This window comes from Phaseolus vulgaris, chromosome 8 (assembly GCF_051622355.1).
Source record: "Phaseolus vulgaris cultivar YP4 chromosome 8, ASM5162235v1, whole genome shotgun sequence".
Taxonomy (NCBI): domain Eukaryota; kingdom Viridiplantae; phylum Streptophyta; class Magnoliopsida; order Fabales; family Fabaceae; genus Phaseolus; species Phaseolus vulgaris.
Genome location: NC_143505.1, coordinates 2260347 through 2283092, shown reverse-complemented (window position 1 = coordinate 2283092; position 22746 = coordinate 2260347). Strand labels below are relative to the sequence as shown.

Genomic DNA, 22746 nt, shown 5'->3' with positions numbered 1-22746 from the left:
TTTTTTATGTAATCTTGTTTTGAAAATTTATAAGGTGTAAATTTCATACTACTTCATCTCCTTTGTCACTGTCACTTTGTTCATCAAACCAAACAGTTTTACATATTTATTTTTCACCATTTAACTCCTACAAAAGATAACTCTTCTAAAATCTACCAATTGATATATTTTTTTTTATCTCTTTTACTCTTTGTTTTGATTGAACAGAATACTACAAGTAACCTGGTTGTAATAATGATTTACCATGTTTTAATGTTGTTATTAAAAAATAACAGTTAAAAGAAAATAACATAATAAAGAACTAATATAATTTAATTATATTATTCACAATGACAACAACCATTTTGACAGTTTTTTTATGTAACCATTTTAACATTTTGGATGAAGACACTGTTCAAAATGATTACAGTGAATTAAGTAAGATAAACAAAACGAGTCAACATTAAATCTTGTTTTTCCTTTTCACTACAAATAATCGTTATAAAAAGGAAAAAAATATATAAAACTAAGAGTTTCCTAAATATCTTTTTATTATACCTTCTAATATTTCTCAACTTATAATTAGTATGCATACACAACTTCCTCCTAAAAAAGTAACTTCAAACACTAAGTTTTATTCTCTTTTACTAAATTTTGTATCATTTTCCTTTCATTTGTGTGGTGTTCACTTTGGCACTTATCATTACAACATTTTTTTTATCTTATTATATACATTATGCCAAAATCACATTTTCAATTTTAATCCTTCTGCATTGGTGTGTATGCTTTTAATCATTAAGCCAAAAAGAAAAACTCCTTTTCTTCATTTTTGACATTTATACTTTATCACATAGCTTCAAGTCACATACATGCATTCTATCTAACTCTCATTTTAGTTTTTTTTTTTTAAAGATAAATAAATAGTGAAAAATAAATAAAAATAGAAGCAAACGAACCACAGTGTTAGATTACAAAATGGGAGAGTAAGAAAGGGTTTTTAGATAATTATTTTAACATTATTTGGGGTTTATTTTGTTGTGTTTGGCAATGGGAGAAGAGAAGAGCGAAAGTAGAATGAAATGAGAAATGAGAAATGGTAAAATGGTGCTTTCCCATTAAGCAAACTCAGAAAGCAGCACCAATAGTAATACTATATCTCTGTCCCTTTCTTCTTCTCCAATTCATTCATCACGGCTTCAACACTATAAATACCATAAACCCCTTACTACACGTCTTTTTACTCAATTCCACTTCTGCATAACACACTCACTCTTCTTCAAACAAACCTCTTTCTCTCTCTCGATTCGCTCCGTCATGGCCGAGGGCCTCACCGTCCTGGCTGACGCTCTTTCCTCCTCCTCCTCCGCCGAGTTCATCAAACAGCTCCGCTCCGATGACGCCGTGCGGTTAGGTCTCAAAGCCTTCTGCTCGCTCCTCCGCCGCGCTCTCCAATCGTCTGAGGACGGAACCTCGTGCTTCCTCTCCTGGACCGACGCGCAGATTCACGGAATTTCTTCCTTCGCCTACGCAATCGCGTCCGCTTCTCGATCTTTCTCAGGTACTCTTACGAACTTGATTTGCTGTTGCACGATTTGACTTGTGTGATCTTCGTTGTTGTTGTGTGAGTGTTTTCCTTTTTATACACAAAAACTTGAGAGACTGTTTTATATGTAGTTATGGCGATGTTCTCCAATCAGATTGAGTTTCGACGCAGTAATGTCGGTTGTTGTGTTGAACTTTTATAGAAACATTTATTATGTAAGTTATTAAGATGAAGCTATTCCAATTGTGATCGGAGAAAGCACCAAAACACCTATCTAACTGCATCTAAGTTTTCTCTTCCTGTTTTTGTATTGTTTTGAAATGATTTTTTTTTTTTTTGTAAGTTTTAACCATCGTTTGGTGTTGTGATTTGGTTTGCATGAATAGTGGAGCAGGCGGATGGCGTACTGGTTGCAATCGTGCAGCAGTCTATAGAATTTGCTTTGTGCTATTTGGAGAATTCAGGATTCGATAGTGATGATCTAGGAATTCAGGTATGTTGAGGGTGGAAATTTAATGGAATTAGGGTGCAGGCTTTATTGAATATTCGGCAATACTTTTTAGAGAAGTCTATTTTTGTCTCTAAATTCTCAAATATACAGATCAGAGAGTATTATTTGAATGCAATTTAAATGTTACTTTATAGGGCGCATCAATGACAACTCTATTGAGTAAACAGTGGCATAAGAGTTTTTATGAACTTATGCATCAATATGAAACAGTAATTTGTTTTTCAATATATAAATAAGAATGCATTAAAGAAGATTGGAACCCATACGATAGTGGGTAGCCTATTCCCCATTGCAACTAATGGGATTTGAGTGTTGCACCTCTAGGATGGAGTACGCGCTGTCTATGCTCTATTGTTTAAGAAAGTAAAAAATTAAAAAAATAAAGAAGTTACGTTATAGATGATGAACAACCTCTAAAGAACAGAAAATTGAAAGTTTACAAATAGAAAAAAGAGTCGTGTTACATTACATGTAATAATACCAAAATCGCATTGTTCCCTTATTTTTGTTAAAAGAATTGTCTCAAGAATAAGTTAGATGGGCAAACATATACAATAATAGATTTGGCAACAGATTCTAAAGTCTCTATATGTTCATTTAGCCCAAGTTGCCTTAAGCCTTCCTGAGATGTTTAGGACATTGAATGAAAAAATGTATATTGGGCCCAATTTTGTTGGTTCCTTCCTTCTCCATCACGATATTGTATGCTAATAGGTCTTTCTGATTTCTATTCCGGACTGAGGAAGCAAAAAGGCATCTCTTTACTAAAAAATATTTAGAACAAAGTATATTCTGGTGGGCATAGGTTAAATTGTTGATCTTCTCTATTAATTGTTCTGACCTGTGTTTTTATTGTTAAAATAGTGGGTATTTTTTTTGTATTACTCATTGTTGGTGCATCTTCCAGAACAACATGATATACCTCTTAGAGATGGCTTTGGTTGATGGAATAAATATAGTTGCAGACATGTCGCAACCTACAACTGCAAGTGCCTTGGTAGATATTTTGACAATTGTTGATGATTGTTGTAGTAATTTTGTGGACGACTACAAAAAATGCCACCTAGAAGGTATCACGTTACTACCCAAAATCAGTCAATTGCTGTCTTGTCATGGTTTTTCTTTTAACCTAACCACTGCTATTTTTTCATCTTTAAAAGGATTCAGATGCTCAAAGGATGAAAAATCAATGAATTGGCTTCTAAAGAGTTTGGCCTCCGAACGCTTGCCTCATGATAGGCAAGAATCTGGATTCATTGAACAAACTTGTGATCAATATTTCAATAATTTTCTCTTTCTATCCCAACACTGGGCAGTTGTCCATGGAAAATACACTCCTCGCTTGATCTTGCTGTGCAATAAGTTAGCTAAAGTAAAAGATGTATTGGATGAGAGGGCTGTGAGTCAAAATTTTCGAAGGAGATTGTCTTTCATTTTGAGGATGTTAAAGATACTTGGAAGTCTTTTGAAAGATGTTCCATATGTTGAATACGATGCCGTATTGATGAAGGCAGTTGCGACATTTTCTGATACTCTATGTAGTTTGTTTAGAATTCAACTGGAGTTTGTGAATACCTATGCTACTACTGAAGGAAGTTTTGATAGCATTGTTTTAATGGTTATTGAAGAATTTCTTCACAGTGTTCAGGTTATTTTTGGCAATAGCAATGTTGCCCAGAATATTCAAACATGTATTATAGCAGCTATATTGGAGAGTTTGGATTCTTCTGTTTGGACATATGACAAATCTTCTCCCAATTTGAAGCCCCCCCTTGCTTACATCCCCCGATTTGTTGTTTATACTCTGAAGCTCATTAATGATCTGAAAAGACAAACACATCAAATTCCTTTTGAATGGAAAGACTTCCAGGAGGAATGTGTTGGCAGTTCTACTGATTCACAGATCAGTTCTCCTTCATGTCTTCATCTTGGGTCTGTTCCTTTGCTGAAGGGATTTACTTTTGAAGAGATTCTAAAATTGATATTTCCAGTGTCAAGTCAATGGATTACCAATTTGATGCAACTTGCTTTGTTCCTTCATTCCGAAGGACTGAAATTAAGGCCAAAATTAGAAAGGTCCCATTCTAGTTTGGCTAAAGTTGTTGGAACATCTGAAGTTGAAAATGCAGTATGCCATGAGGATGAGGCTCTTTTTGGAGATCTTTTTTCTGAAACTGGACGATCTGTTGGATCTACTGATGGATGTGAACAACCACCTGTTACTGCATTAGTTTCTAGTTCCAGCTACCAAAATATGCCAATGCAAGCTGCTATAGAACTTTTGAGCTTTCTCAAAACTTGCATCTTCTCTTCTGAATGGCATCCTTCTCTTTATGTTGATGCCTGCAATAAACTTGGCAGTAGAGACATTGACATTTTGCTTTCCCTACTCAGTTGTCAGGGCTGTTGTTCTGAAGATAATATGTCTGATAGTTGCACTCCATTGCATGATGATGGAAAGATTGGGCAAATTCATGATCTGTGCTTTGATCTTTTATGCAACCTTCTCACTAACCATGCTTTGAATGATTCTCTTGAAGACTACCTTGTGGATAAAATCCTGACTGTTGAGAATGGTTCCTTCTGCTACAATGATAGAACCCTGACCCTGCTTGCTCACACATTGTTTTGTAGGGTTGGTTCTTCTGGTAGCCAGTTGAGAACCAAGATTTGCAGGGTATATGTCACCTTTGTTGTTGAGAAGGCAAAAGCAGTCTGCATAAAATGCCCAAGTATCAATGATCTTGCTGGTACTCTTCCCTTGCTGTTTCATATTGAGGTAGTTCTTATGGCATTCCACTTGTCTTCTGAAGGAGAAAAGGCAGTGATGGCAAAATTAATCTTTTCATCCCTCAAAGAAGTTTCTAATTCGACATTAGATTTGAACAGCACACAATTAACATGTTGGGCTTTAGTAGTTTCAAGGTTGATCTTAATTCTACGACATATGATATTTCACCAACATACTTGTCCAACATCATTGCTCATAGATGTGCGATCTAAGTTGAGAGAAGCACCACTTTCTGGTTCATCCACCCCAAACAAAGTTAATGATCATATGTCATCTTGGTTGTCAACTGCATTTAGAAACATTGCAAGTGGATTGATTGGAGAGGAAACTTTTGTGAGTAGCTTGATTGGACACCTAATTGATATTTCTGGGTCTTCTTCTCTTATCAGGGAAGGTTTGGCAATTGACAGCTTAGCTTTGAACTGGGAAGAGATATATTTTACTTTTTCGCTGATTCTGGGATTTTGGAGTGGTAAAAGAGCTGTTGCAGTTGAAGATCTAATTGTTGAAAGATATGTTTTCTCCCTTTGTTGGGATATTCCTTATGTAGGCTTTGATGCTGTCCATTCAATTATAGCTTGGGATCAAGACCATCCTGTGGATCTGTCTAATATGTTTCATTTTTTCCACTTCAGCCATTTACTCCTTGGCCATCCAGAGGGCATTGGGAAAGTAAATATTTCTCCAGATGTTATATTGAGCATGCTTCAACATTTAAATTCTTTTTCCATACCAGAATGCATTGAGCAATCAGATTGGTATTTCCTCAGAGGTGGAATGTGGCTTTCTCTGGTGCTCTCGTTCACTAATGTGGGCATATGGAAATATTACATGGACAATGCTATTTCTGGACATGGTCTAATCTGGATGGAGAATGCTTTGGGGGATGATAACTATGTTAAACTTGCTGGAAACATGATTTCCTCCATGATTGAGTCTGGCCAATTTGCATTGCTTGTAAGGTTGTTCTCATCATTGCTGAACAAGTATTTACAAGTTTGTCAAATCGCTTTCCTTGATATCCTTAGTAACAAGCAAAATCTGGCCTCTGGGTTTTCCCCATTCTTGCTTCTGAAACATACTGAAATGGACCAAAGCCTGCAGGATGAGCTCCTGGAGAGGAGTGGTTCCAATGCAGGCGAGTTGCAATCTATTATTTCCCTCATATCAAGGCTGGATGCTGTTGTTGATAAAAAAACTTCTGGAATTTTTTCTAAAGCTTCTTGGGAGTGCCTATTGCATGGATTTCCTTTCAATCTCTCTACTCCCAGTGCTACTATGTTTTCTTGTGTCCTTAGTATAAGAGGAATTATCTTTGCCTTAAATGGGTTACTTAGAATAAAAGAAACAGGAAATATTATTAACATGGAGGCTGAAGTCCTTGAACAAGTTCTTGATGCAGTAACAGTCATCAAGTATGATAGGATCTTCGAAAGTGTCCATGGGCAATGCGACACTATCTATCAGAGCTTGAGTGCTGAACTGGAATTATCATGTTATGAAAATTTAATTCTAATGAAACAAATGGAAGGGTTTCTGAAGGATGTCAATGCTGGAGGGGCAAGTGATTGCAGTCTTCGGGAATGGATAATCTGTAAAATTATTGAGATATTAAACAGCCTAAGAAAAGACCCTTCAAAGTCTGTTATATTTCAATTTTATCTTGGTGTTGAAAATGTGCCTGAAAAGATGAATAGGGTTTTGCAGTTGCATCTTGGCGACGGCTTGGTTCTAATAGATTCTTTAGATTCCTGTTTCTCTGAATCAGTGAATGTGAAGGTTCTTGGTTTCTTTGTGGATCTTTTGTCTGGCGAGCAATTTCCTGACCTCAGAATGAAGATACAAAGGAAATTTCTAGACAGAGATGTACAATGTGTATCTCAGTGGTTGGAGAGGAGGCTTTTAGGAAGCATAATGAAATCAGATTGTGGGATGAACTGTGCAAATGGGAGCTCCATTTCTCTTAGGGAGTCAACAATGAATTTTATTCTGTGTCTTGTATCACCACCCTCTGAACAACAATCAAAAGAACTGCAACAGCATATTTTTAATTCTGCATTGGGGTCACTTGATTCTGCCTTTTTGTTGTTTGATATACATGTAGCAAAGTCTTTTTTCAATTTCATTGTTCAGATTTCTAGAGGCGAGTTCTTGATGAAACAGCTTCTGACGAGGACTGTAATGTTGATGGAGAAACTGGTGACCAATGAAAATCTGCTTCCCGGACTGAAGTTTCTATTTGGCTTTATTGAAACTGTCTTGAGTGATTGTGGATCTGGTAAAATTTCCTTGCAAAAGACAACTAAGAAGTGTTCTTCTGGCAATAGTCTTGGAGTAGGACATGCTTCTGCTCGGCTGGTTGGATCTAGAAAAAATTCTGAGACATTTATTCTTTCTGCCAATCAAGAAGGGGGATCAACCTCTCTCGAATGTGATGCAACTTCTGTAGATGAGGATGAGGATGATGCAACTTCTGATGGGGAGGTTCTTAGCATAGATAAGGATGACGAAGAGGATGCTAACAGTGAAAGGGCCCTTGCCTCTAAAGTTTGCACATTTACTTCCAGTGGCAGCAATTTCATGGAGCAACATTGGTATTTCTGCTATACATGTGACTTGACTGTATCCAAAGGCTGCTGCTCAGTCTGTGCCAAGGTATGTCATCGGGGTCATCGTGTTGTCTATTCACGTTCAAGCCGATTCTTTTGTGACTGCGGAGCTGGGGGTGTGAGGGGTAGCAATTGTCAATGCCTGAAACCTCGAAAGTTTACTGGAGATAGCAGTGCACCTGTTCGAGGCTCAAATACTTTTCAGTCATTTTTACCTTTCCCTGAGGACGGGGATCAGTTGCCAGACAGTGATTCAGATTTTGAAGAAGAAATCAGTTCAGATGCAGATAACTCTCTCAGGTTATGTATTCCAAAGGAGCTTCAAGAAGGGATTCCAATGTTATTGGAAGAACTTGATATTGAGAGTCAGGTGCTGAATCTTTGCTCTTCTTTGTTGCCATTTATACGAAGCAGACGAGATTCTCACCATTCTAGGGATAAGAAGATCAGAACGGGTGAAGACAAGGTTATTTCTCATGGCATTGATCTCTTGCAATTAAAGAAAGCATATAAAAGTGGATCATTTGATCTCAAGATAAAGGTTGACTATTCAAATGCCAAAGAGATTAAATCACATTTAGCAAGTGGTTCTCTTGTGAAGTCTTTACTCAGTGTGAGTGTACGAGGTCGACTTGCCATTGGTGAAGGTGATAAAGTTGCTATATACGATGTTGCACAGTTGATTGGTCAAGCTACCATTGCACCAGTGACAGCTGACAAGACCAATGTGAAACCTCTTTCCAAAAATATTGTCCGCTTTGAAATTGTACAACTTGCATTCAATCCTGTGGTTGAGAACTATCTTCTTGTAGCAGGTTATGAGGATTGCCAGGTCCTGACACTGAATCCTCGTGGTGAAGTGATTGACCGCCTTGCCATTGAACTAGCTTTGCAAGGAGCATATATTAGACGGGTGGATTGGGTTCCGTGCTCTCAAGTTCAATTGATGGTTGTGACTAACAGATTTGTTAAGATATATGACCTTTCCTTGGACAACATCAGTCCAATGCACTACTTCACTTTGCAAGATGACATGATTGTTGATGCAGTTCTTTGTCCAGCTTCCCAAGGTAGAATGTTTCTCCTTGTTCTTTCAGAAAATGGAAACATATTCAGATTAGAGTTGTCAGTCAAAGGTAATGTTGGGGCTGTGCCATTGAAAGAACTTGTACAACTCCAGGGGAAAGAGACTCATGCAAAGGGATCATCATTATATTTCTCTCCAACTTATAAGCTACTCTTTGTATCTTTTCAAGATGGCACCTCATTGGTTGGTCGCCCAAGCCCTGATGCGGCTTCTCTAGTTGAGGTGTCTTCTGTATATGAGGAACAAGAAAGTAATCTCCGGCCTGCTGGAGTACATCATTGGAAAGAATTGCTGTCTGGCAGTGGATTATTTGTTTGCTTATCAACAATGAAATCAAATTCTGCTCTTACTGTGTCAATGGGGGAATCTGAGATAATTGCTCAGTGTATGCGGCATTCGGTTGGTTCGACCTCACCTATAGTTGGTATGACTGCATACAAACCATTATCAAAGGATAAAATCCACTGTTTTGTTTTACATGATGATGGTAGCCTTCAAATATATTCTCATACCCCTGCTGGTGTGGATGCAAGTGTGATCGTAGCATCTGAGAAAGTTAAGAAATTGGGTTCGGGAATCCTCAACAAAGCCTATGCTGGTACAAATCCTGAATTTCCTCTTGATTTCTTTGAGAAGACTGTGTGCATTACACCGGATGTGAAACTAGGTGGTGATGCCATCAGAAATGGAGATTCTGATGGAGCTAAACAGAGTTTTCTAAATGAGGATGGCTTTCTAGAAAGTCCAAGTCCCTCTGGTTTTAAGGTATCTTATTTGTTTCAGTTAATTTTATTTCAAAGTGAATATTTATAATTGTTGTACATTGTGACATACACTGTTTTGTGGCTGGGGGGATCAACAACTTCCTAAAATCAAGTATTTAGGTACAATGGGTCTTGTTTTTATGTGTAGGTTGTTTGATTAACGCCTAAACCAGTTCTCAGTTGAAGCAAATTTCAAATAAAATTCTTCATAGAAAGTTGAGCTTTTCACTCTACCATTTCAAATAAGATAGAATGGATTGGTGATCACTCTAATGGTTTAATTAGCATGTTCATTATGTATAAATTTAATAAAGCATTATTTTGAACCCAATTTCCACCTGGTTTGTTTTTATACGGACTTTTGTATCTGGTTCCAACATATACCCATACAACTGAAACTAGTTTAAAAATTCAACAAACACCCCCAGATGATATAGTAATAGTCCTTTTTTAAAAATAAAGTCCTAAATAACCATTTTTTAATAACCCGGATCTGATTTTATAATTGATACTCTAAGGTAGAACTCCTATCCTCTTCCCTGCTCCCCTTTTCATGTTCTAAATTTGATCAAATACGGGGAAATGTATGGATGCTTATTTATTTGAGTAAGTAGTTTCTGATGCATGTTATAATTTAGGAAGTTGGATTCGGACACCATGTCTGGGTGGCCAGGTTTTCTTATTAGTTGTAATCAATAAAACATTTCATTGTTTTTTAGGTAGTTATTTTCTTTTAGGATATGAATATTTTGGTAAAAAGGAATCTGTTTTGTATAATTACATTTATTTTGTCCAAGTACTAAAATTAGAAGGGCGGGTAAGGAAATGATGATGATGATTACATGGGATGGGAGGTAGTTTCACTTTGTGTAGATGCTTTTTTTGCTGTCTTTTGAAAGTGATTGATTATAGCCTTTTATCTTCCTAATTTCGTCCTTGATGTATCTTTACAGATATCCATCTTCAATTCAAATCCTGATATAGTCATGGTTGGTTTTCGTGTTCATGTGGGAAATACATCAGCAAGTCACATACCATCTAGCATTTCTATTTTCCAAAGAGTTGTTAAATTAGATGAGGGAATGAGGTCCTGGTATGATATTCCATTCACTGTTGCAGAGTCACTTCTCGCAGATGAAGAATTTGCAATCTCAGTTGGGCCAACCTTTAATGGCTCAACGCTCCCAAGAATAGACTCACTCGAAGTTTATGGCCGAGCTAAAGATGAATTTGGTTGGAAAGAGAAAATGGATGCTGTTTTAGACATGGAAGCAAGAGTACTTGGTTCAAATTCATCAATTAGTGGATCTGGAAAGAAGCGCCGGTCAATGCAATCTGCTCCTATTCAGGAACAAGTAATAGCAGATGGGCTCAAGCTAATTACTAAGTTCTATTCATCATGTAGGCAACAGGATTGCTCAAGGTTTGAGGAAGCAAGAACTGAACTTGAAAAACTGAAGTGCAAGCCGTTACTAGAAACAATATTCGAGTGTGATAGAGAACCAATTCTGCAGGCTTCTGCTAGTCGTGTCCTACAAGCAGTTTTTCCAAAGAAAGAGATATACCATCAAGTAATCTATAATGTCATTTGTTTCTCCTATACGAAGTCTGTTTTGTCATTATTTCTGCTTGTAATGCCGTGCTAAATATCACTACTTGTAATTCTCACATTAGGTTAAGGATACCATGCGGCTTCTTGGAGTTGTAAAATCCTCATCAATGTTATCCTCAAGGCTAGGGATAGGGGGTGCTTCAGGAAGTTCGATCATCGAAGAGTTCACCACCCAGATGCGTGCAGTTTGTAAGATTGCATTGCAACGCCGCTCAAATTTAGCAACATTTCTGGAGACAAATGGTATTGTTGTCTTTGCTGATTGAGTCGTACAATGCATAAAAAATAGCTTTTTTCTTGTATATTTTTAAACACAGTGGGTAGATAAGTAAGAACAGGCATTGGTCAATTCGAAACATCCATGTTTACTGCATGCTAAGGATCCTTATTTTAATATTGAGTTTTCTGAATGTTATTTTTTGTTCTCAAAATCATGTATTTCTTCCCACAAAATATCTACTTTCTTTTTTTCCAAATCTTCAATTACCCATTATTTATAATGGTATTTGACATGTGACTTTGTGGTTTTAATATCATATGAAATATACTAAATGTTAAAATGAACTATTAAATTGTGCCTATAATAACACTGAACTTATTATGGTTCATGAAGAAATCAAACCAATTCTTTTTTTTTTTTTGCAATATATTTGTATTTCGAGATTGTTCTTGTTCAAATTAATCTGATGAGTCATGACTTGGATAGCATTGAAGTACTTCTGAAGGATCTTTAGTGGTATATGAGAAAGCTATGAGCTAGTAGAATCATATTGTGGTTAGGATTGAGAGAAATCAAGGAACCATAGTAATGTGGTGTAGGTTTTCTGTTTGCATGATCTCAGGTATTTGACTCAGCAGCATTTTGAGTGGAAAAATATTGTTTCTAAAGAAAATACCCATGTAATTTTAATTTATGCATGAGTTCTGATGTTTCAAAAATCAAATGTTCTTTGTACTAATTTTCGTGTGTTTTTATTAATTTTGGGCTATTCAGAATAAGTTTGATTAATCATGCATTTTCCCCTTATGCTAATCATACAATCCAACTGATGGAGGTGCTAATTTTATGAATCAAGAGTCTAAAAGTCTTTCTGTCCTGTGTGGACGTGTTTGTTATTTCTGTCATTCTATTATGATATAAGATGTTCTTTTTCTGGTGTAGGCTCAGAGGTGGTGGATGTACTTATGCAAGTTTTATGGGGAATTTTGGATTTTGAGCAGCCTGACACACAAACCATGAACAACATTGTTATGTCTGCGGTTGAACTCATTTATTGCTATGCTGAATGCTTGGCCCTACATGGAAAAGATGCAGGAGTGCATTCTGTGGCACCTTCTGTTGTGTTACTTAAGAAGCTTCTCTTTTCACCCAATGAGGCTGTTCAAACAGCTAGCAGGTATTTACCTAATTTCTTTCTTGTTTTCTTACTCTGAATTTGATATTCACGTTTTACACATCCCCTTTCCCCCAGTTTGGCCATTTCTTCGAGATTGCTTCAGGTCCCTTTCCCAAAGCAGACCATGTTGGCTACTGATGATGCTGTTGAGAGTGTAGTGTCAGTTCCTGGTGCTGTGGACTCAAGTTCTGGAAACAACCAAATCATGATTGAGGATGACACAACCACTTCATCAGTCCAATATTGTTGTGATGGTTGCTCAACAGTACCTATACTAAGGCGAAGATGGCATTGTACTGTTTGTCCTGATTTTGACTTGTGTGAGGCTTGTTATGAATTAGATGCAGATCGACTTCCTCCACCACATTCTAGAGATCATCCTATGACAGCAATTCCAATTGAAGTGGATTCCGTGGGAGATGGCAGTGACTTTCACTTCACAACTGATGATGTTAGTGACCAGAACTTATTACCTGTTCCTGCTGATAGCCAGATGCAGAATTCTTCTCCATCAATTCATGTCTTGGAACTAAATGATTCTGGGGATTTTGCAACTTCATTAAGTGATCCTGTCTCAATTTCTGCTTCAAAACGGGCCATAAATTCTTTACTTCTTTCTGAGCTTCTTGAACAATTGAAAGGATGGATGGATTCAACCTCAGGAATTCAGGCAATCCCTGTTATGCAGCTTTTCTACAGGTTGTCATCTGCTGTGGGTGGACCTTTTATAGACAGCTCTAAGCCAGATAGCTTAGATCTGGAGAAGGTAATCAAGTGGTTTTTGGATGAGATTAATCTCAACAGGCCATTTGTAGCCAGATACCGTTCATCATTCGGCGAAGTTGCTATCCTGGTCTTCATGTTTTTCACATTGATGCTTAGAAACTGGCATCAGCCTGGTAGTGATGGTTCAATGCCAAGACAGAGTGGAACAACTGACATGCAAGACAAAAATGTGGTCCATTTTCCACCATCAACCTCAGCCAGTGTTAAGACTTCATTAGATGACCAAGAGAAGATTGACTTTGCATCACAACTGCTTCGAGCTTGTGATTCTCTTAGGCAGCAATCTTTTGTAAATTATTTAATGGATATATTGCAGCAGCTAGTGTATGTTTTCAAATCTCCTGTTAACAATGAAGGTGTGCATAGTAATACTGGGCCTGGATGTGGGGCTCTACTAACAGTCCGTAGAGATTTACCAGCTGGTAATTTTTCACCTTTCTTTTCTGATTCGTATGTCAAAGTGCATCGAACAGATATCTTCATGGACTACCACAGGCTTTTATTAGAGAATGCTTTCCGACTGGTGTACACCCTTGTTCGGCCAGAAAAGCATGACAAAACTGGGGAAAAGGAAAAGGTCTACAAGTTATCATATGGTAAGGATTTGAAGCTTGATGGTTATCAAGATGTTCTCTGCAGTTACATTAACAATCCTCACACCAATTTTGTAAGAAGATATGCCAGGAGGCTTTTTCTACATCTCTGTGGGAGCAAGTCTCATTATTACAGTGTTCGAGACTCTTGGCAGTTCTCTAGTGAAGCCAAGAGACTTTATAAACACATAAACAAATCCGGTGGTTTTCAAAATAATCCCATCCCATATGAAAGAAGTGTAAAGATTGTGAAATGCCTTTCCACTATGGCAGAAGTTGCAGCTGCGCGTCCTCGTAACTGGCAGAAGTACTGTTTAAGGAATGGAGATATTTTGTCTTTCCTGATAAATGGTATATTTTATTTTGGTGAAGAGTCTGTTATTCAGACTCTTAAACTTCTTAATTTTGCCTTCTATACAGGAAAAGATGTTGGTCACACTCCTCCGAAAATGGAGTCAGGAGACCTAAGTTCAAACAAATCAGGTACCACTCAAGAATCAAAGAAGAAAAAGAAAGGTGAAGATGGAGCTGAATCTGGTTCGGAGAAGTCTTATTTAGATATGGAAGCAGCAGTGGATGTCTTCACTGACAAGAGTGGCAATATTTTGAAACAGTTCATAGATTGTTTCCTTTTGGAGTGGAATTCAATTACTGTGCGTGTAGAAGCCAAATTAGTTTTATATGGTGTCTGGCATCATGCTAAACCAACATTTAAGGAGACCATTCTCTCTGCACTCTTGCAGAAAGTTAAATTCCTTCCCATGTATGGACAGAATATTGTGGAGTATACAGAACTTGTTACTTGGTTGCTTGGAAGATCCCCTGATTCTAGTTCAAAACACAAGATTTCTGACCTTGTGGACCGATGCTTGACATCGGATGTAATTAGATGTATCTTTGAGACTCTCCATTCACAGAATGAGTTGTTAGCCAACCATCCAAATTCCCGCATATATAATACTCTGAGTGGCTTAGTGGAATTTGATGGATACTATCTGGAGAGTGAACCTTGTGTTGCCTGCAGCACTCCTGAAGTACCTTACAGCAAGATGAAGCTAGAATCTCTGAAATCTGAAACAAAATTCACTGACAACCGGATCATAGTGAAATGCACTGGGAGTTACACAATCCAGACTGTGACAATGAATGTTCATGATGCCAGAAAGTCAAAATCAGTGAAGGTTTTGAACCTATACTACAATAACAGGCCAGTCACTGACTTGTCTGAGTTGAAAAATAACTGGTCTTTATGGAAGCGTGCAAAAAGTTGTCATCTTGCATTCAATCAGACAGAGCTTAAAGTTGAATTTCCCATTCCAATTACGGCTTGTAACTTCATGATTGAATTAGATTCATTCTATGAAAATCTTCAGGCATTGTCTCTTGAACCATTGCAATGTCCACGTTGTAGTCGTCCAGTCACAGATAAACATGGCATATGTAGCAATTGTCATGAAAATGCTTATCAATGTAGGCAATGTCGCAACATTAATTATGAGAATTTAGATTCTTTTCTATGCAATGAGTGTGGATACAGTAAATATGGGCGGTTTGAGTTTAATTTTATGGCAAAGCCAAGTTTCACATTTGATAATATGGAGAATGATGAAGATATGAAGAAGGGATTGGCAGCCATAGAATCTGAATCAGAGAATGCTCATAGAAGATACCAGCAACTTTTGGGTTTCAAAAAGCCCTTGCTGAAAATTGTATCAAGCATTGGTGATAGTGAAATAGACTCGCAACAGAAGGACTCTGTACAGCAAATGATGGTTTCTTTACCTGGTCCCTCATGTAAAATCAACAGGAAGATTGCTCTTCTTGGAGTTTTGTATGGTGAGAAGTGCAAAGCAGCTTTTGATTCTGTCAGCAAAAGTGTCCAGACACTGCAAGGACTACGCAAGGTGTTGATGAATTATCTGCACCAGAAGCATTCTGATGCTAGCGTGGCCTCAAGATTTATTGTTTCCAGATCACCAAATAATTGCTACGGCTGTGCAACTACATTTGTAACACAATGTCTGGAACTACTACAGGTGCTAGCAAGGCATCCAAATTCTAAGAAACAACTTGTTTCATCTGGCATTTTGTCTGAGTTATTTGAGAATAACATTCATCAAGGGACTAAAGCTGCCCGTGTTCAAGCAAGGATCGTACTTTGTTCTTTATCTGAAGGTGATGTAAATGCAGTTACTGAGTTGAACAGTCTGATACAAAAGAAAGTTTTGTACTGCCTTGAGCATCATCGCTCCATGGATATTGCTGTGACTACGCGTGAGGAACTGTTACTACTTTCTGAGGTGTGTTCTTTGGCTGATGAATTCTGGGAATCCAGATTACGTGTTGTGTTTCAATTATTGTTTTCTTCCATCAAGTTAGGTGCCAAGCATCCGGCAATATCTGAGCATGTCATTCTTCCTTGTCTGAGAATTATATCTCAGGCCTGCACACCTCCAAAACCTGAGACACCAGACAAAGAGCAAGGACTTGGGAAATCTCCTGCAAATACAAAGGATGAGAGCATTCAAAGTGTGTCTGGGTCCATGACTGGGGCTGTCGCTGTTAATGGAACAAAAGCCTTTCCTGATTCATCAGAAAGAAATTGGGATGCGACACCCAAGACTCGAGATATTCAATTACTGAGCTATTCAGAATGGGAGAGGGGAGCTTCCTATCTTGATTTTGTTAGAAGGCAATATAAAGTATCTCAGGCTGTCAAAGGTATAAGCCAGAGGTCACGACCCCAGAGGCATGATTACCTAGCCCTTAAATATGCATTGAGGTGGAAGCGTCGTGTGGGTAAAGCAGCTAAAAGTGACTTGTCGGTGTTTGAGTTGGGATCATGGGTTAAAGAACTTGTTTTGAGTGCTTGTTCTCAATCTATTAGATCAGAGATGTGCACACTCATAAGCATGCTTTGTGCTCAAAGTTCATCCAGACGATTTCGATTGCTGAACCTAGTGGTTTCTTTGTTACCTGCAACACTTTCTGCTGGTGAAAGTGCTGCAGAGTATTTTGAGTTGCTATTCAAGATGGTAGATTCAGAGGAGTCTCTTTTATTTTTGACTGTTCGGGGGTGTCTACGGACAATATGTACACTAATTACCCAAGAAGTAAATAATGTTGAGTCTTTGGAGAGGAGTCTGCACATTGATATAACCCAGGGGTTTATCCTTCACAAGCTCATAGAGCTTCTTGGTAAATTTTTGGAGGTTCCAAATGTTAGATCAAGGTACAATTTTTGATTGATTAATTTTACTTTTGATGTTACAACTTTGGTTTACATCTCATTAAAAAATGTTATTGTTTCCAGATTCATGCGAGATGACTTGCTTTCAGAAATTCTTGAGGCCCTTATTGTAATTCGCGGCTTGATAGTTCAAAAGACAAAGTTGATAAGTGATTGCAATCGTCTCCTTAAAGATCGTTTAGATAGTCTGCTGCTGGAAAGCAGTGAAAACAAGCGACAATTCATTAGGGCATGTGTCAATGGCCTGGAAATACACAGGGAGGAGAGAAAGGGGCGGGCTTGTTTGGTATGGATGAATTATATTTTTCATTCTCCTAACTAACTTATTTATCCCTTGAATCAGTTGTAATAATTTTCTATCCAACAAAGTATCAATTTGGTTTGGTTACTTAGGAATTCTTGTACGTAGTGAATGTTAAACTTAAAATAAGCTTTTTCACTCGTTTTGTGAACTTGATGTGATCTACATCTGCTTTTGTAGTTTATCTTAGAGCAACTCTGCAATGTGATCTGCCCCTCAAAACCGGAGCCTGTATATTTGTTGGTCCTGAACAAAGCACATACACAAGAAGAATTTATCAGGGGATCAATGACTAAGAATCCATATTCAAGTGTTGAAATTGGTCCATTAATGCGAGATGTTAAGAACAAGATCTGCCATCAGTTGGAATTGTTAGGTCTTCTTGAGGATGACTATGGAATGGAATTGTTAGTTGCTGGAAATATTATCTCTCTTGATTTGAGCATTGCACAAGTGTATGAGCAAGTCTGGAAGAAATCAAATCAATCATCAAACCTGACTAATTCCAACTTGTTGTCTCCAAATGCTGTCAACTCATGCAGAGATTGCCCTCCAATGACAGTAACTTATCGGCTTCAGGTTTGTTTCCATTATTGAGCACATGATTTGGTTTATTTGATAAAGATTTGGTTTTGAACTCATATAGTATATTTGATTAAATATGATTTCCAGGGTTTGGATGGTGAGGCAACTGAGCCTATGATTAAAGAGTTGGAGGAAGATAGAGAGGAGTCTCAGGATCCAGAGGTTGAGTTTGCCATAGCAGGTGCTATTCGGGAGTGTGGTGGACTGGAGATACTACTGGCCATGATTCAGGTTTGCAATTTTTTCATTGATATCTGTTGACTTGAACATTGTCGTATTTGGAAATTTCAACTACTTTAATGTTTGCAGACATAGGAATTGATGAACATTCTTTTTTAATTAAAAATTCATGCATGGGAAATACATCAACTGTGAATTAATATCTGTTTGACAACTGCTTGGAAGTGAATTGTGACGTTTATGATTGTTTCTTAAGTTCATTTGCTATCTGCTGGCAAGTCTTTCTAAGTTGGACCGCTGTATATTCACAGTTTTTATAAATCTGCCTCTTATTTTGAATACACTAGCCTACAACATTGTAGCATCTATAGAAGTTGAAGTATTACAAGAAAAATAGTACTAACATTTTGATAATATTTATTTCTTAGAGAAACTGACGTGATATATAATTTATTATTTCTATCTTGTATAAAGCTGAATACAAAGAGAGCCTTTATAGAAGCTACCCTTGAAAGCAAAAAGAGCAAAACACACAAAACAGATACACGAAAGGGGACAGCTGAAAATAACAAACCTCCGAGAGAAACAATGTAACAGAAAGATTAAGATAGATAAAAGAAAACCTCTTATTTTATTTTAATGTATTCTTTTCTTCAGTTATATGCTGCGAAACAAATTAGGTATATATGTTCCATTTACTATATATTATATTGTATTTTATTTGATTTAATTGTACAGTTTAAATTTGATTTTGTTTTAAAGAATACTAATAAATCTCTAATACTAGTAGATTTATTTTAGGTTAGGAGAAATTCTATCTCATCATTACATATTAGAGTAAGACTACTCTAATACTACTACACATCATGGTTCTTTTCAATGAGAATGGTATAGTTTTAAAAAAGTTTTGTTGCTTTATTATAATTTTTCACTAGGAATGGTTCTTTGGATATTATTTTATCTTCATCTAGATTGACAAAACAATGACATTGTACTTGACATGCTCATTTAGTAGTTGCTTTGATGTTAGTGTGATGTTTTGGTAAAACGTCTAATCCTGCAGTTTGAAACCTTTACATTGATAATATAATTTTCTCGCATTTTCCTGATGTGTAGCGTCTGCGAGATGATTTCAAGTCCAATCAGGAGCAACTGGTTGCAGTTCTTAATCTTCTTATGTACTGTTGCAAAATCAGAGAAAATAGAAGGGCCTTGTTGAAGCTAGGAGCTTTAGGTTTGCTTCTTGAGACCGCAAGGCGAGCTTTCTCAGTTGATGCTATGGAGCCAGCTGAAGGCATACTTTTGATTGTTGAAAGTCTGACCATAGAAGCAAATGAAAGTGACAATATAAGCATCACACAAAGTGCCTTTACTGTCACTAGTGAAGAAGCTGGGACAGGTGAACAAGCCAAAAAGATAGTTCTAATGTTCTTGGAGAGATTATCTCATCCATTGGGGCTTAAGAAATCAAACAAACAACAGAGGAACACAGAGATGGTTGCTCGAATATTGCCTTACTTAACCTATGGTGAACCTGCAGCAATGGAAGCTCTTATCGAGCATTTTAGTCCTTACTTGCAAGATTGGGGTGCATTTGACCATTTGCAGAAACAACATCTGATTAATCCAAAGGATGATAATATTTCTCAGCAAGTTGCAAAACAGAGATTCACACTGGAAAATTTTGTTAGAGTTTCAGAGTCTCTCAAGACAAGTTCTTGTGGAGAGAGATTAAAGGACATTATCCTAGAGAAAGGTATAACTAAAACTGCAATGACATATTTGAAAGATAATTTTGCCAATACAGGGCAGGCTGGCTTTAAGAGCAGTGCTGAATGGGCACAGGGTTTAACCCTGCCATCTGTCCCTCTTATATTGTCTTTGCTGAGGGGTTTATCAATGGGGCATATGCTCACTCAAAAGTGTATTGATGAAGAAGGTATCTTACCCTTGTTGCATGCCTTGGAAGGAGTTACAGTAGTAAATGAAATTGGGGTAAGGGCCGAAAATTTGTTGGACACACTATCTAACAAGGAGGGCAAAGGAGATGGATTCTTGGAGGAGAAGGTGTGTAAACTGCGGCATGCAACTAGGGATGAAATGAGGCGCCGGGCTTTAAGAAAGAGAGAGGAATTGCTTCAGGTATTTTATATAAAACCTTTATTTACTCACTTGAGTTTAAAGACAATAGTGTTTGAAATGGTAAAACTAAGTTTACTGTTGGGTTGTTTTCTTGGTTAAGCATGCATGTTCTTTGATTGGGAAAAGGGCATCGGGGATTTTCTAAGTGCTTACTATGCCTGATCAAACATAATGTTTGATATGAATGGTGATTCTACTCTGTTGTTGTCTGTCAATGCAAAATGCTGATTTTAGTTTAGTGGAACTTTTCTGTTGTTTATATATATTTCTTGTTTATTGCTTTCCTTCACCAGATTGAATTTTCATTCAGATATGGCATGCTTTGTACATATTCTACTTCAAATTCTATCGGAATCTGATTTCGTGTTCCCTTTTGAATTATCCTTTATGTCTGATATAGGGGCTTGGAATGCGTCAAGAAGGAGGTGAACGCATTGTTGTTGCTCACCCAGTCCTTGAAGGTTTAGAAGATGTCCAAGAGGAGGAGGATGGGCTGGCATGCATGGTATGCCGGGAAGGATACAGTTTAAGACCTGCTGATTTATTGGGGGCTTACTCTTATAGTAAGCGAGTGAATCTAGGTGTTGGTTCTTCAGGAAGTGCTCGTGGAGGAGAGTGCGTTTACACTACTGTAAGTTACTTCAATATTATTCATTTCCAGTGCCACCAAGAGGCCAAGAGAGCTGATGCTGCTTTGAGGAATCCAAAGAAAGAGTGGGATGGGGCAACACTTAGAAACAACGAGTCTCTGTGTAATTCATTATTCCCGGTCAGAGGTCCATCTGTTCCTCTGGCACAGTATCTTCGGCATGTTGACCAGTATTGGGACAACCTGAATGCTCTTGGACGTGCTGATGGAAATAGGCTCCGCCTGCTGACTTATGACATTGTTCTGGTATGTTACTCAGCTGTAATATGTTTGTTCTTTTCCTGTTTCCGAGTGGGGAGTTTGACGATTAAGATTGTAATGATAAAAATAATAATAAAAGCTTAAAATGATTAATCAAGTGATTATTGTCTGACTGGTGTTCATGCATTTTTTTCCCATCTTTGTAGATGTTAGCTCGGTTTGCAACAGGAGCATCGTTCAGTGTAGATTGTCGAGGGGGTGGACGAGAAAGTAATTCCCGTTTCCTCCCATTTATGATCCAAATGGCACGCCATCTACTTGATCAAGGAAGCCCCTCTCAGCGTCGCAACATGGCCAGGGCAGTATCAGCATACATATCCTCTTCCTCGTCAGATGTCAGACCCTCTTCTCCATCTGGCACCCAACCTACACTCGGCACAGAAGAGACTGTCCAATTTATGATGGTAAACTCATTTCTCTCGGAGTCTTACGAGTCCTGGCTGCAGCATCGCCGCGCTTTTCTGCAGCGTGGAATTTACCATGCATACATGCAGCACACACATTCCCGTGCACCATCTGCTACATCTCCTCCACAAGGTGTAGAATCTGGAACCGTGGGCCAAAATGCTACAGCAGAAGCAGGGAAGAATGATCTTTTGTCTATTATTCGTCCAATGCTTGTCTATACAGGCTTAATTGAGCAGTTACAACATTTCTTCAAGGTCAAGAAATCAGCAAGTGCAACACCTGCAAGGACTGATGGGGCTTCATCTACAACAGAAGGGGAAGATGAAAGTGGAAACCTGGAAGGCTGGGAAGTAGTGATGACAGAGCGACTCTTGAATGTAAAGGAGCTGCTTGGATTCCCCACCGAGATGCTGTCATGGCTTGATGACATTAGTTCTGCAGAGGACTTGCAGGAGGCCTTTGACATAGTTGGTGTTCTTGCTGAAGTGTTGTCTGGCGGATTCACCCGGTGTGAAGATTTTGTGCAGGCTGCAATTAATGCGGGAAAAAGCTGAAGATGAGATTTTGTATCTTTCATTTGTAATACTCAAATATTAACAGCTTAACTCCTACTCTGAGGGAATGTAAAACGCTTGGCTACTATGTTCTTTTGAACGTACGAAGCCGATGAAAATGCAAGGCCGGATATTGTGATAGCGTGGAAATAACTGCTTCATTCAAAAAAATAACTCCCAACAACACTTCAAATTTCTCCCAACATAACCCAGATACACTCTCCCCCCAAATTCATGATTACACATAAACTTATTTTACATTTTTAAAAACATTATTATTTAAATGAAATTAAGAAGAAATCTCTTAATAAAATCTCATTCAAATCTCCTTATTATATATATAAAAATGTGATAAGGACGAAATATAATAAAAAAATGGGCCAGTCCATTTAAAAAAAAGGATATTGACAAGGCAATTGCTTCCTGCACCTGATCAATTGTGACTGGCATCCGACGAACTTTTTAAAATTCCATTGTCTTCTTCACTTTGAAAAATATTGTATGGTGAGGTAGAGGAAGTTCATTATTATGTGAAGCTTTGCTTTGAGGTGCAAAAGAGGAGGTTACATTCTTTGTTGTGCACGGACATTCAGTGTAAGCTTCGTTTGTCAAGTTAATGAAGTAAGTAATCAATTTTCAGTCGTTTCTGGTTTTTGTCCGAGCTTAGCTGGTCCCGGATATCAGAATCCGAAAGTCTATTTTTTTCACTACGGATATTAATATCCAGAAGTCAAAATTTTCAAT

At 37.7% G+C, this 22746-nt stretch overlaps 1 protein-coding gene across 1 annotated transcript; it reads left to right on the top strand.

Moving 5' to 3' along the window:
• Window positions 1–1019: 1019 nt before the first annotated feature.
• Window positions 1020–22152, top strand: BIG (auxin transport protein (BIG)). The gene is made up of 14 exons (XM_068631460.2): window positions 1020–1537; window positions 1909–2015; window positions 2941–3103; window positions 3194–9285; window positions 10238–10855; window positions 10959–11139; window positions 12059–12293; window positions 12369–16904; window positions 16986–17208; window positions 17404–17802; window positions 17896–18039; window positions 19105–20130; window positions 20531–21025; window positions 21187–22152. Exons 1-14 carry the CDS (start codon window positions 1294–1296, stop codon window positions 22000–22002), a joined length of 15279 nt encoding a protein of 5092 aa, XP_068487561.2. The 5' UTR covers window positions 1020–1293; the 3' UTR covers window positions 22003–22152.
• Window positions 22153–22746: the final 594 nt, after the last annotated feature.

Bases quoted from the DNA above. Each gene is read 5' to 3' on its own strand.
- BIG (XM_068631460.2), top strand. From the start codon at position 1,294: ATGGCCGAGGGCCTCACCGTCCTGGCTGACGCTCTTTCCTCCTCCTCC. The intron at 9,286-10,237 runs GTATCTTATTTG...GTATCTTTACAG, and splicing joins CAAGTCCCTCTGGTTTTAAG to ATATCCATCTTCAATTCAAA. The intron at 18,040-19,104 runs GTTTGCAATTTT...CCTGATGTGTAG, and splicing joins TACTACTGGCCATGATTCAG to CGTCTGCGAGATGATTTCAA.